This window comes from Somniosus microcephalus, chromosome 15 (assembly GCF_052327205.1).
Source record: "Somniosus microcephalus isolate GS21.2 chromosome 15, FLI_Smic_1.0, whole genome shotgun sequence".
Classification (NCBI taxonomy): Eukaryota; Metazoa; Chordata; class Chondrichthyes; order Squaliformes; family Somniosidae; genus Somniosus; species Somniosus microcephalus.
Genome location: NC_141001.1, coordinates 113,667,989 through 113,680,849, shown reverse-complemented (window position 1 = coordinate 113,680,849; position 12,861 = coordinate 113,667,989). Strand labels below are relative to the sequence as shown.

General features: G+C 46.1%; 1 protein-coding gene across 7 annotated transcripts in view; it reads left to right on the top strand.

Annotated features, from left to right (window-relative positions):
• Nucleotides 1-11,119, top strand: part of mapk8ip1b (mitogen-activated protein kinase 8 interacting protein 1b) — a 267,584-nt gene extending 256,465 nt beyond the window's left edge. For all 7 annotated transcript variants that reach the window (XM_086008309.1, XM_086008305.1, XM_086008311.1 and 4 more), the window contains 5 exons: nucleotides 674-777; nucleotides 3,578-3,697; nucleotides 5,943-6,013; nucleotides 7,512-7,610; nucleotides 10,540-11,119. In XM_086008309.1, coding sequence (XP_085864435.1) covers nucleotides 674-777; nucleotides 3,578-3,697; nucleotides 5,943-6,013; nucleotides 7,512-7,610; nucleotides 10,540-10,612 — 467 coding nt within the window. In that variant the 3' untranslated portion in view covers nucleotides 10,613-11,119. The remainder of the gene's footprint in view (nucleotides 1-673; nucleotides 778-3,577; nucleotides 3,698-5,942; nucleotides 6,014-7,511; nucleotides 7,611-10,539) is intronic.
• The last annotated feature ends 1,742 nt before the right edge of the window (nucleotides 11,120-12,861 follow it).

Sequence of the window (12,861 nt, the reverse complement as noted above, 5' to 3'; positions counted from 1 at the left end):
GGCGCAAATCGGCCAGCGGGTTCAGGCGATGGAGAGATACGCCGTGATTTTGCGAATCTCCAGAACTTGCTGGTCGGTGTACACCGCTATGCCGTTAGCTACGCACAAACGGCATCTCGCCCTTAACCTCCCCGTTCTTCATTCATAAGCTGTTAATTTGCCCATTAAACTCGCCGCAGAAAAGTAAGGCTGGTGATTAAGAGCGTAAGTACCATTTTAACAACGTGATGATTGTTAATCAATTGGTAACTGACACTCAATCTCACGGCCCAGGAAGGGGTCGGTTTTAAAGTGTTCGATCTCACGCCTGCTGTGAAAAGTGAAAACCCGTGATTTTTTTTTTTCTGGTGAAAAATATATAAAGGCTAAAATTATGACTGACTGCCGTTTTCAAGACGCGCGGGCCAAATTCCTCTTAGTGCTACTTTAACACACCCCAGGGTTAGCGCCGGTGCTAAGGTAGCACAGAGAGGTGTTTGATCCCAACGTGTTGCGTGTTTGTCAGCGATACAGCGGCAGAAATAATGTCGACCCGATTGTAATGCTTCCAGTCAGAAAGTCAAGCAGTTGTTTTTTTTTTAACGAAGTAGCGTGCTTTTTTTTAACGCTCTCTTTCAAATGAATAAATTGATTTTACGCATATGTTACTCTCTTTCTCTCTCGGCATCAATAGCAGAAAACAATGACTGGGTCGACAAATTCCATCTGAAGTTCCTGGGTTCAGTGCAAGTGCCGTACCATAAAGGGAATGATGTACTGTGTGCTGCGATGCAGAAGGTAACGTATAGGAGAGTTTGAAGAGACTAGGTCTGACATGAATCAACTGAGCGGCCTGCGGGTGGCGCTGTCCAGGGAGAGTATAAATACTCGGGCACGGGCCCAGCTTGCGCTGGACATTCTTTAATAGGAACTAGTGAAGGACACAACTAGACCTCCATGTTGTAAAACAGTTGATTAAAGCTTTGTTTAATGCTTAGACCAAGTGCCTAGTAGTTTTCTTACGTCAAGGTCTATATTCTCTGGAGTTTCGAAGAATGAGAGGTGATCTCATTAAAAATTCTTACAGGGCTTGGCAGGGTAGATGCAGGGAGGATGTTCCCCCTGGCTGGGGATTCTAGAACCAGGGGTCACAGTCTCAGAATAAGGTTGTCGGCCATTTAGGACTGAGATGAGGATGAATTTCTTCACTCAGAGGGTGGTGAATCTTTTGGAATTCTCTATCCCACAGGGCTGTGGAGGCTCAGTTGTTGAGTATATTCAAGGCTGAGATCGATTAGATTTTAAGATATTAAGAGAATCAAGGGATATAGAGATCGGGCGGGAGAGTGAAGATGAGGTAGAAGATCAGCCATGATCTTGTTGAATGGCGGAGCAGGCTCGAATGGCCGACTCCTGCTCCTATTTCTTCTGTTCTTATGTTATATATTGAAAACAAACTGGGCAAGTCCTGTCTTCTGAAAATCAAAATTAAACCATTTTCACCCTGGACATAACACATAGAAACTCACCTCTTACGGACAGTGGTGGGAAAAAAAACCTCTTGTCTCAAATTGAGATTTAAGTCGTGCATCCAAATCTCTGCTTTGAAATGATATTATTTTGGGAGAGAGCGCATAGATTCCCCCCCCCCACCCCGTGGCCTCGCCCCTCCCTATCTCTGTAACCTCCTCCAGCCCTGTAACCCTCCTGAGAACTCTGCATTCTTCCAATTCTGGGTTCTTGAGCCCCACCATTGGCAGCCATGCTTTAAGCCATCTAGACCCCAAGCTCTGGAATTCCCTCCCTAAATCTCTCTGCCTCTCTCTCCTCCTTTAAGACGCATCCTTTGAACCTAACTCTTTGACCAAGCTTTTGGTCACCTGTCCTAATATCTCCTTATGTGGCTCGGTGTCAAATTTTTGTCTGATTGCATGCCTGTGAAACGCCTTGGGATGTTTTACTACACTAAAGGTGCTATATAAAAGCAAGCTGCTGTTGTTGTTGTAGATGAAGAGGTCAGATGGACAGAAGAAGACAACTTAGAGCAGTACATATTGTTATGATCTAGAATGCCCTGCCTGAAAGGGTGGTGGAAGCAGATTCAGTGGTAACCTTCAAAAGGGGATTGGATATATAATTGATGAAAGGGAGAAATTTGCAAGGCTGTGGGGAAAGAGCAGGAAACTGGAACGAATTGGATAGCTCTTTCAGAAAGCCTGCACCAGCACAATGGTCTTAATGGCCTCCTGTGCTGTAGGATTCTATATACGCCTGTTCTAGAGAACCAGACGGTTCACATTCAGGGTCGTGAAGTGCAGGTTTTGGTCAGATACCTGGAACTATTTCTTTGGACGGAGGATGATCAACTGCTGGAGTGAGCTGGCTGAAAGAGTGGTTGAGGACAGGACTTTGGACTCATTTAAGAAATAGGTAGACACTGTCATGGGAAGATGGTAGAGTTGGTGCTCAGCAAGGACGAGATCAAATGGGCTGACAGGAAGAAAGATTTAACTTGCATTTATATAGCGCCTTTCACGACCTCAGGACATCCCAAAGTGCTTTACAGCCAATGAAGTACTTTGGAAGTGTAGTCACTGTTATGTTGTAATGTAGGAAACGTGGCAGCCAATTTACGCACAGCAAGGTCCCACATAGAGCAACGAGATATATGACCAGATCATGGGCCAGAAATTCGGGTCCCCACAGGTGAGTATGCGCTGGGTACTCACGCGTAGGCCCAACGAAAGTGCCGGTTTCGTGCATGCACAGGAAACCGGAACTTCCGTTCCCTTAAAGGAAGGGGTTCACAGGTGGAACGCGTGCGCCGGAGAGGCAGCGCGTACGCCTGGAACTTCCATTTCTTTTGCAGGTTTCTCCGGGAGGGTAAGTCTCCAGCAGCTACACTTTTAAAAAGCAGTCGCAAGGCCTGCTTTTAACAAGGTAAGTGGTGAATTAAGTAAAATTAAAACATTTTTTCCACAGGTTTATTATTTTTAAATACTTTAAAGAAAGGTAAGCTTATTTTTAGCCCCATTAAAAACTGTAATTAATTTTTTCAAAAATTTAAATTATTGTTTAAAATAGTTATTTTATGTAATTTATAGTTATTTTAAAAATGTGATTTATTTGAAGTTTTAGTTATGTTTTGGGGCTGAGTTGTATTCATAGATTTGACAGGTCTTCCTGTCAATTTTATGAATAGAGATTCCCTGCTACCATTGGCTCTCCATGGCCCACGTGATCCCAGGGGACGCTTCGAACTAACTGCGCCCCTGGGATACGCAAGCAGTGCGCGCCGGCAGTTGGAGGAGGCCCAGGATCGGAATCCCACGCGGGCCCACAGCTCAACGGCCGGCGCGCTAGGTACGTGCAGGTTCGGGGGCTTGCACCCGCGGGAAGCCTCCGACCCGAATTTCTGGGCCCATGTGTTTTAGTGATGTTGGCTGAGGCGATAGATATTGGCCAGGGTACATGTGAAACTAAATAAGGGACAGAAAATCAATGAAGAGATATTGGATTAAATTGCTCTTTGAAAAGTGCTATCTCAACTGCTGAATTTGGTGAAGATTCCACCCAACTGTTACGTTCTTCTTAACAGATTGCAACAACGAGAAGATTGACTGTCCAGTTCAACCCTCCTTCGAGCTGTGTGCTGGAGATCACCATTCGTGGCATTAAAATAGCTGTGCAACTTGATGGACTTGGCGCCTATGAGAAGGTAATTTATATCTTGGCTGTAATGATCTCATAAATTTCCTGTGGAAACCACAGAGGTTTACAGCACAGGAGGCCCATCCAGTTTGTGCCATCTCTTTGCTGGTTGTTTTGTTGAACTAGTAATCAGTTTTTAAAATATTATCGGCCCGTATTCTCCAATGCCTACGGGTGTGTGTACGGGCTGTGTACCCACCCGTAGGGACATCGGAAATGCCGGATTCAGGCATGTGAAGTGCATGCGCTGAAAACCAGCATTTCCAATCTGTCAAGGATGCCCTGGAGAAGGGCCTCTGCAGAGGGAAGGGGGGGGGGGGAGTTCCGTTTTCTGCAAAACCTCCGCCCGCTGAAATCCCTTAAAAATCCTACGCCTGCTAAAAGCAGACATAAGGCCTGCTTTTACCAGCATAAGAGTTGACAAAAGTAAAAGAAATACTTTTTTTTCACTCATTTATAATTTAAAAATACTCCTTTAAAAAAGGTAAGTTTATTTTTAGCCCCATAAAAAACTTTAATTATTTTTTTCAAAAAGTTACATTTTTGTTCAAAATATTAAATTTAATGTAATTTTAACTGATTTTAAAAACGTGATGGTTTTTAAAAAAATTATTTAATGTTTTAGTGTGTTCTTTCATTGATCCTCATTCAAACTTTTGACAGGTCTACATTTTTTTTTTACGCTGGTTTCTTCTGACCTGGTGCTGGTCAGACTCGCCAGTCTACAAGTTCCCCTACTGGCCGCAGTTAAACCCTGATTGACCTGATGTTGTGTTTTGAAGGATTGACCAACTTGCGGGCAGTGGGGAAATTGTCCCCCCTTGTGTTTGTATTCTCATTGCTTGAGTTTTTTTGTTTCACCAGTAAGAGGGGTGGGGACCTGCACTGGGATTGTCTAAGAGGAGGGGGGTGAAGAGGAGAGAGATGGGGAAGGAGAGGTGAGAGATCAGGATCACTGTCCGATCACTCCCCACTACATGAGTTAATTATAGACGAATAGAACTGAAAAGCAAATCAATTATGTTAAACTTGTATAGAATCTTGGTTAGACCACACTTGGAGCACTGTGTACAGTTTTGGTCTCCATATACCTTGGTTAGACCACACTTGGAGCACTGTGTACAGTTCTGGTCTCCATATACCTTGGTTAGACCACACTTGGAGCACTGTGTACAGTTCTGGTCTCCATATACCTTGGTTAGACCACACTTGGAGCACTGTGTACAGTTCTGGTCTCCATATACCTTGGTTAGACCACACTTGGAGCACTGTGCGCAGTTCTGGTCTCCATATACCTTGGTTAGACCACACTTGGAGCACTGTGTACAGTTCTGGTCTCCATATACCTTGGTTGGACCACACTTGGAGCACTGTGCACAGTCCTGGTCTCCATATACCTTGGTTAGACCACACTTGGAGCACTGTGTACAGTTCTGGTCTCCATATACCTTGGTTAGACTACACTTGGAGCACTGTACACAGTTTTGGTCTCCATATACCTTGGTTAGATCACACTTGGAACACTCTGTACAGTTCTGGTATCCATATTATAAAAATGACATAGAGGCACTGGATTAGGTACAAAAAAGATTCACAAAGTTGGTACCAGAACTGAGAGGTTATAACTATCGGGAAAGACTGAACAGGATGTGGCTCTTTTCTCTAGAAAAGAGAAGGCTGAGGGGTGACCAGTTGAGGTCTTTAAGATAATGATGAGGAAAGACGGGAGGAGGCTCGAGTGGAGCATAAACGCCAGCATGGACTGGTTGGGCCGAATGGCCTGTTTCTGTGCCGTATATCCGATGTAATCCTATCTGCCACTTTTGTTTGGCTCATGCTTTTCATTGCTTTTTGCCCAGTTCTACTTGCCGTTATCTATCTCCAGCTAGGGTTCAAGGCGTATGTCAGATTCTTAAAAGGGGGTGTATCCAGTTGACAGAGCAGTCGTGCTCAAGATCAAGATAAGGGTCACGGTTGAAGGTATTTTAGGGCGATCAGCCTTGGGATGCTGACCGCTCCTCCTTAGCAGCAGAATAATACATTCTCTGCCACGTGACGTAGCCCTCCTGTCATTCTAAAGCAGCGCATTGTGTGACTTACCGTGAGCAAGGCCATGGGAGAGCTTGCTATTATTTGTCTAAAGAAATATTGCACAAAGTCCTAAATTTACCACTGGGTACAAATGAATGCATAACATGCTGTTTTATTTTATTTTTAATTAATTCTCCCTCCCACCCATTGTTTTATGACAGGCCAGTAAATGCAGTCACTTCTTTCAGCTGAAGAATGTTTCGTTCTGTGGGTATCATCCAAAGAACACCAGGTAAGTCCCAGTATGAGGGTTTAATGTTCATCAAATGCCCAGAGATCGCTGCTGGTGTCGACGAGACTGAGGTAACCACAATGGGTGCACCTCACCGGGGCAAGAAAAGGGTGTCCCGTTTCCTGGAAAAGCTTGTAGTCTTGGCCCGATTGTCTCCCCTGCTGCAGATGTTTTATTATGTTAAAGGCACGGTATATGTTTGTTTAAATACAGCAGTGGCTATAGCGCAATGTCGTGACAGAATTTGTCTGCGATTTCCCACCTCGGCAAGTGCCTGATTTCAGTCGCGCTATTCTGGAAGAAGGCCGGTGACTTGAATGCTCAACTACTTCCCCACAACCAGGGGAAGGAAAAATCTGGGGCAAATATCTCCTCTCATCGCCTGAAGGTACTGACTCTCGGCTGGGCGCGAAGGTCCACAGGAGTCCGCAGACCGCTGGTACTTCACCAAAGTATCAATGCTTCACGTGTGAGCCCGGACGGCAACTGTCGCCTGGCTATTCAACCATGGATTTCGTCACGACAAATCCGCTCAGCCCCCCCCACCCCCCCCCCCAACGCTTGTCCACTCACAGGGTACGGTGGTGTAGTGGTTATGTCGCTGGACTAGTAACCCAGCAGGCTGGGACTAATAATCCGTTTGGAACGCGGGTTTAGATCCCACCGTGGCAGTTTGATCAGTTAAATTCAGTTTTTTTTTAAATGTGGAAGTAAAGCTGACATCAGTAAATGTGACCATGAAGCTGTTGGACTGTCGTTCAAACCCAACTGGTTCACTAATGCCCTTCGGGGACGGGAAACCTGCCGTCCTTACTCTGTCTGGCCTATATGTGACTCCAGTCCCACACCAACGGGGTTGGCTGTGAACTGCCCTCTGCAGAGGCCGAGCGAGCTGGTGCAGGTTGGGACACGGGCAGCCGAGTTTTGGATCAGCTCAAGTTTTTGGAGGGTGGAAGCTGGGAGGCGGAGCAGGAGAACATTAGAGTAGTCGAGTCTGGAAGTAAGACGGTAATGTCTGAATACAAAGTATCGCTGTATACTTACGTGGAGACCAGAGAAACAAACTGGGGGTTGTTCTCCTTAAAGCAGAGACTAATAGAGGGAATCAAAATCATGAAGGGTTTTGATAGATTAGATAACTGTCTCCACTGGCGGGAGGGTGGGTAACCAAAGGACACAGGTTTAAAATAATTGGCAAAAGAACCAGAGGGGGAGATGAGAAGAATTTTCTTTTACGCAGCGAGTTGTTGTGATCTGGAATGCGCTGCCCAAAAGGGCAGTGGAAGCAGATTCAATAGTAACTTTCAAAAGGGAATTGGATAAATAATTGAAAAGGAAACATTTGCAGGGCTAAGGGGAAAGGGCAGGGGAAGTGGGATAATTGGAGAGCTCGTTCAAAAAGCCGGCACAAGCACGATGGGCCGAATGGCCTCCTCCTGTGCTGTGTGATTCTGTGAAAAATCTCAGTGTTGACTTTATTCTCGATGTCTTCTTCCAGATATTTTGGATTTATTACCAAACATCCTTCAGATCATCGATTTGCTTGCCATGTTTTTGTCTCTGAGGATTCAACCAAACCAATTGCAGAATCAGTGGGGTATGTGCTTCTCTCTCACAATCTCTCCTTAGTAGAAAGAAAGATAAATTCACTGATCCCACACTACCAGTGGGCCTCCACACTCAAAGGGAACGCGGGCCAGAGGATCAGCACTGCGGTAATGTTGGCCCGTCTTGGACCCACTCTCGCTTTGTCAGAGTGTCAGCCGTGGTTCAGTGGGTAGTGCGCGCTCCTCGAGTCAGAGGGTTGTCGGTTCAAGTCACACTCCAGAGACTTGGGCACAAAAATCTAGGCTGACGCTCCCGGTGCAGTCAATAAGGTCAATAGAGGGGGGGGGGGGGGAGAAAAACTAATTCCATTGGTCAGTGCGTTGGTAACCAGAGGTCAAAAATCAAAGATTGTTATGAATGGAGAAGTGAGGAGGAATTCTCTTCAGCAGAAGGCTGTTAGAACATGGAATAACCTACCTAAAACATCGGTGGAAGCAGAATCCATAATAGCTTTTAAAAAGGAATTGAATACATTTCTGAAAAGGGTATGACACAGGTATGATGGGCTGAATGGCCTCCTTCTGTGCTCTGAGATTTTCTGATTCTACCTCTTCAAAACCCAGGCTTTTGGTCATCCTTCCTAATCTCCCTTCCTGCTTGGCATTCATTTTCCTTACACCTGTCATTTTTTTTTATGTTGAAAGCGATATACAGGTTGAGCGTCCAAAATCTGGAGTTCCGGAATCCGGGGTGTTCCGGAATCCGGACTAGAAACATAGAAGATAGGAGCAGGAGTAGGCCATTCGGCCCCTCGAGCCTGTTCCGCCATTCAATGTGATCATGGCTGATCATCCAAATTCAGTACCCTGCCCCCTGCTTTCTCCCCATATCCCTTGATCCCTTTAGCCTTAAGAAATATATCTAACTCCTTCTTGAATATATTTAATGAATTGGCCTCAACTGCCTTCTGTGGTAGAGAATTCCACAGGTTCACCATTCTCTGGGTGAAGAAATTCCTCCTCATCTCAGTCCTAAATGGCTTACCCCTTATCCTTAGACTGTGACCCCTGGTTCTGGACTCCCCCGCCATCGGGAACATCCTTCCTACATCTAGTCTGTCTAGTCCTGTTAGAATTTTATAAGTTTCAATGAGATCCCCTCTCATTCTTCTAAACTCTAGTGAATATAAGCCTAATCGACCCAATCTCTCTTCATACGTCATTCCTGCCATCCCAGGTATTAGTCTGGTGAATCTTTGTTGCACTCCCTCCATGGCAAGAACATCCTTCCTCAGATAAGGGACTCCGGGACGATTGGTGGCAGGGTCGTCCGGAATCCGTAAAATGTTCCGGAATCCGGACACCCTGTCAAACCGCAATCCGGGCCCAGGCATTTCCAGACTTCGGAACGTGTTTCTGATGTCCGAGGTCCGGAAACGCCCGAACCCAGGTTGTGATATTTCCGGACTTCGGAACATCAGAAACACGTTCCGAAGTCTGGAAAAACACGAAAACCGGCTCGGCCTCGGTCCCGAGGTTGTCGGATTCAGGACGCTCAACCTGTATAAAGCAAAGTTATTTTTTTAAATGAGACCTGGGCAATTGTTTTCCGTGTATAGCTTTTATATCCAGTCACCTTGTGCTTCATCTGATCCTTGCCTTCCACGTTGTGTTAGATGGAACATAGGAACAGGAGGAGGCCATTCAGCCCCTCGAGCCTGCTCCTCCATTCTCTGTGGATTAGATCAGGGCTGATCTGTTTACCCGCCTTAGCTCCATATCCCTTGATACCCTTACCCAACAAAAATCTATCCATAATAACAGAAAACGCTGGAAAAACTCAGCAGGCCAGGCAACATCCGTGGAGAGAGAAATAGAGTCAACGTTTTGGGTCGAAACCCTTCGTCAGAACTGAGAAAAAAAGGCAGGAAATGAAAGAGATTAAAAGGCAGTTTGGGGGCTGGGAAATGGGGGAGGGGATGAAAGAAGAGACATTAAGAGATATTCAAGGTGAGACGAGATGGTAATAGGACAGGTAAAGAAACAAACAATGGCTCTAGATGAAGTGTGAAATGCGCTGGCAGAGTGAGAGACAGCTGCCGTGTGGGACAGAGAAAGAAAAGGAAAAGGCACAAACCAAAAGTGTGGATAAAAAATATATCTTAGTCTTGAAAATTTCAATTGACCCAGCAGTCACAGCCTTCTCAACATAAATAATAAGGATACAAATATAACAGACTGTAATTTATACTACTGAGCAAACTTGATGTAGGGAGGGGTGGGGGTCACCTACAACTTTTCCGCCTGGGCCACCATTTATGGAACTCCCCCTCCCCCCGCAATTTCAATGGAATGGAATGGGCGGGCTTGACAATGGGGGCTTGGGGGGGGTGGGGGGTTTTGGGGTGGAGCGGGAATGATCCTCTCCGCCTGGTTATCACCCAGGGTGCAAAGTTTGTAATTACTGCTTCCCATCCCTCCCCCCATCCCCCATGGTGTCCATTATTGCAGCTTTGCACTATTGTTTTCAGCCCAGGCTGTTGGTGTGCGTTGTAGAGTTTTCCTTTCCTTCCCCCCCCCCCCCGCCACAACCAAAAGAAATCTCTTGAGATGCCGCCGTCGCAGGTTTTGAACGAAAAGCTCGGTCTCCACGAGGTAATAATAATGGCATTGAGGTTGTCAATGAACGAGATTGGACCTGGGCGTTCGATGTTGAAAGCCTTTGACATGAATCAGTCATTCATGAAAGAAAGACATGAAATAATACTGAGCGGCCTGGTGGCACTGTCCAGGGAGAGTATAAATACTTGGGCACGGGCCCAGCTTGCGCAGGACATTCTTAACAGGAACTAGTGAAAGACACAACTAGACCTCCATGTTGTAAAAACAGTTGATTAAAGCTTTGTTTAACGCTTAGACCAAGTGCCTAGTAGTTTTCTTACGTCAGCCTTGTTGTTTTTTTGTTTCCCTATTGCACAGGAGGGCCTTTCAGCTGTTCTACAAAGAATACGTCGAGTACACGTGTCCAACAGAAGACATCTATCTGGAGTAGACGCCTCTTGGGCCACTGTGCTGCTCTGAACTCATTACAGTCCCATTCTCAAAACTCGCCATGATGCATGAACTCACTGAGCCGGAGGTCCTTCTACCACCTTCCAAACCTATACAGCATCTCAGCTGAAACGGATTTGCCTATTATTACTTTTAGCCATGCTACGCGGGTCAACAGCGCCCACCATCGGTTTGCGACTCTAACCCCCTCTCCTCTGCAAAAAATCCAGTCCCATCTAGAGTTCCATCGTTTCAAGGCACAACCAGTTCAACTGCTTGCTTCATAGCACCCTTGTGATGCATTTGGTACGTATTCGGTGCGTGATGGGCCAGCGTTTAAAATCTGGCAAAACGGCGCAGGAGGGAATGGCGCCAAAGCGCCGGGGAGTTCCGAGATTCGTTGTAACGGTGACGTTACAGTGTATTCATTAATAGTGTTGTGTGTAAAGTTCTTCAACTTTGTTCATGGAGTGTGCAACATGGTTTATTTAAAGGTTTGATGACAGCACGTTCTTCTCTACTCCATTTCTTTGCACCGCATTTCTTTAAAAAAAAATCTGCACAATTAACGCCTTGGCGATGAGGAATGGACGTTGCTGAAGGTCACAGGACGCCATGGGTCACAGCAAACTATTCAACTAGCAACTGCTGCACAGTCTTTTGCATACTGAGAACATAAGAATTAGGAGCAGGAGTCGGCCATACAGCCCCTCGAGCCTGCTCCGCCACTCAATAAGATAACGGCTGATCATCGACCTCAACTCCACTTTCCCGCCCAATCTCCATATCCCTTGATTTCTCTCGAGTCCAAAACACTCTCGATCTCAGCCTTGAATATACACAAAGACTCAGCGTTCACAGCCCTCTGGGGCAGATACTTCCAAAGATTCACAACCCTCCGAGTGAAGAAATTCCTCCTCATTTCGGTCTTAAATGGCCGACCCCTTATCCTGAGACTATGCCCCCTAGTTCTAGACACTCCAGCCGGGGGGAAGCAACCTCTCAGCATCTACCCTGTCAATCCCCTTCAGAATTTTGTATGTTTCAATGAGATCACCTCTCATTCTTCTAAACTCCAGAGAGTATCGGCCCATTCTACACAATCTCTCCTCATAGGACAGCCCTCTCATCCCAGGAATCAATCTAGTGAACCTTCCTTGCTCCGCCTCCAAGGCAAGTATATCCTTCCTTAGATAAGGAGACTAGAACTGTGCACAGTACTCCAGGTGTGGTCTCACCAAGGCCCTGTACAATTGTAGCAAGACTTCCTTACTCTTATACTCCAACCCCCTTGCAATAAAGGCCAACATGCCATTTGCCTTCCTTATTGCTTGCTCTACCTGCATGCTAGCTTTCTGTGTTTCTTGCACGAGGACACCCAAATCTCTCTGAACACCAACATTTAAAAGTTTCTCACCAGTTAAAAAACATGCTGTTTTTCTATTCTTCCTACCAAAGTGAAATAGAAGAGTGGCACCACCTACAGTACAGCCGGGGCCCTGATTCAGTAGTGACTCTAAGTCGAATTCCATTTTATTAGATGGGATTACGGAATATCCGTGCTGTTTTAGGATTCACATTCTGTGGTCACGACTGTTTACAGTTAGGGCGGTTGGTTTATAGTGACTGAATAAATGAAATTCCGAATTTATTACCTAGGATTCAGGGATTGTGATTCAGGGATTAAAATTCCTCAAATCTGGCCGTTTTTGTTTTTCCCCATGAAAACCGTAGATTACAGCAGCGGCAATTCCCCCTGCACATTCTCTCTCTCTCCTTTCAGTCTTTTTTTGTTTTGCCAGTTCTGTTTTTAATCGAAGTGAGACATTTCTGCAACTGGTCTGGACCACAAACAGAGACATTTCTCCAGCTCAGTGGCCAGCAGTGTCCCGGGACAGCACAATGGCTTTTTGAACTCTGGCCTTTTAGACCTGTTATTGGGCTTGAAGCTTGTAGGCTGCTAGGTGCTCTCGTTATTACTGTGTCTGATCCGCCAACAGTTGCCAATTTTACTACAGACTGTCCAGGGTCGCCAGCTCTGGTTGGCCGTACTCTTGGAGGTTTTGTCACATGACCACCCACCCCGCCCCCACACTCCCGCCATTGGCCCATCCTCCAGGCATCACGGTCTTCGCACGGCCAGTTGGAAAGGGAGCAGACTCTTTGGCCGCGATTTTGCCGGCGCTCCGAGAGGCGGGTCAGAGGTTAAAGTGCTGTTGATTGATGGCGGGTCCCGATCCCGCCGTCAAC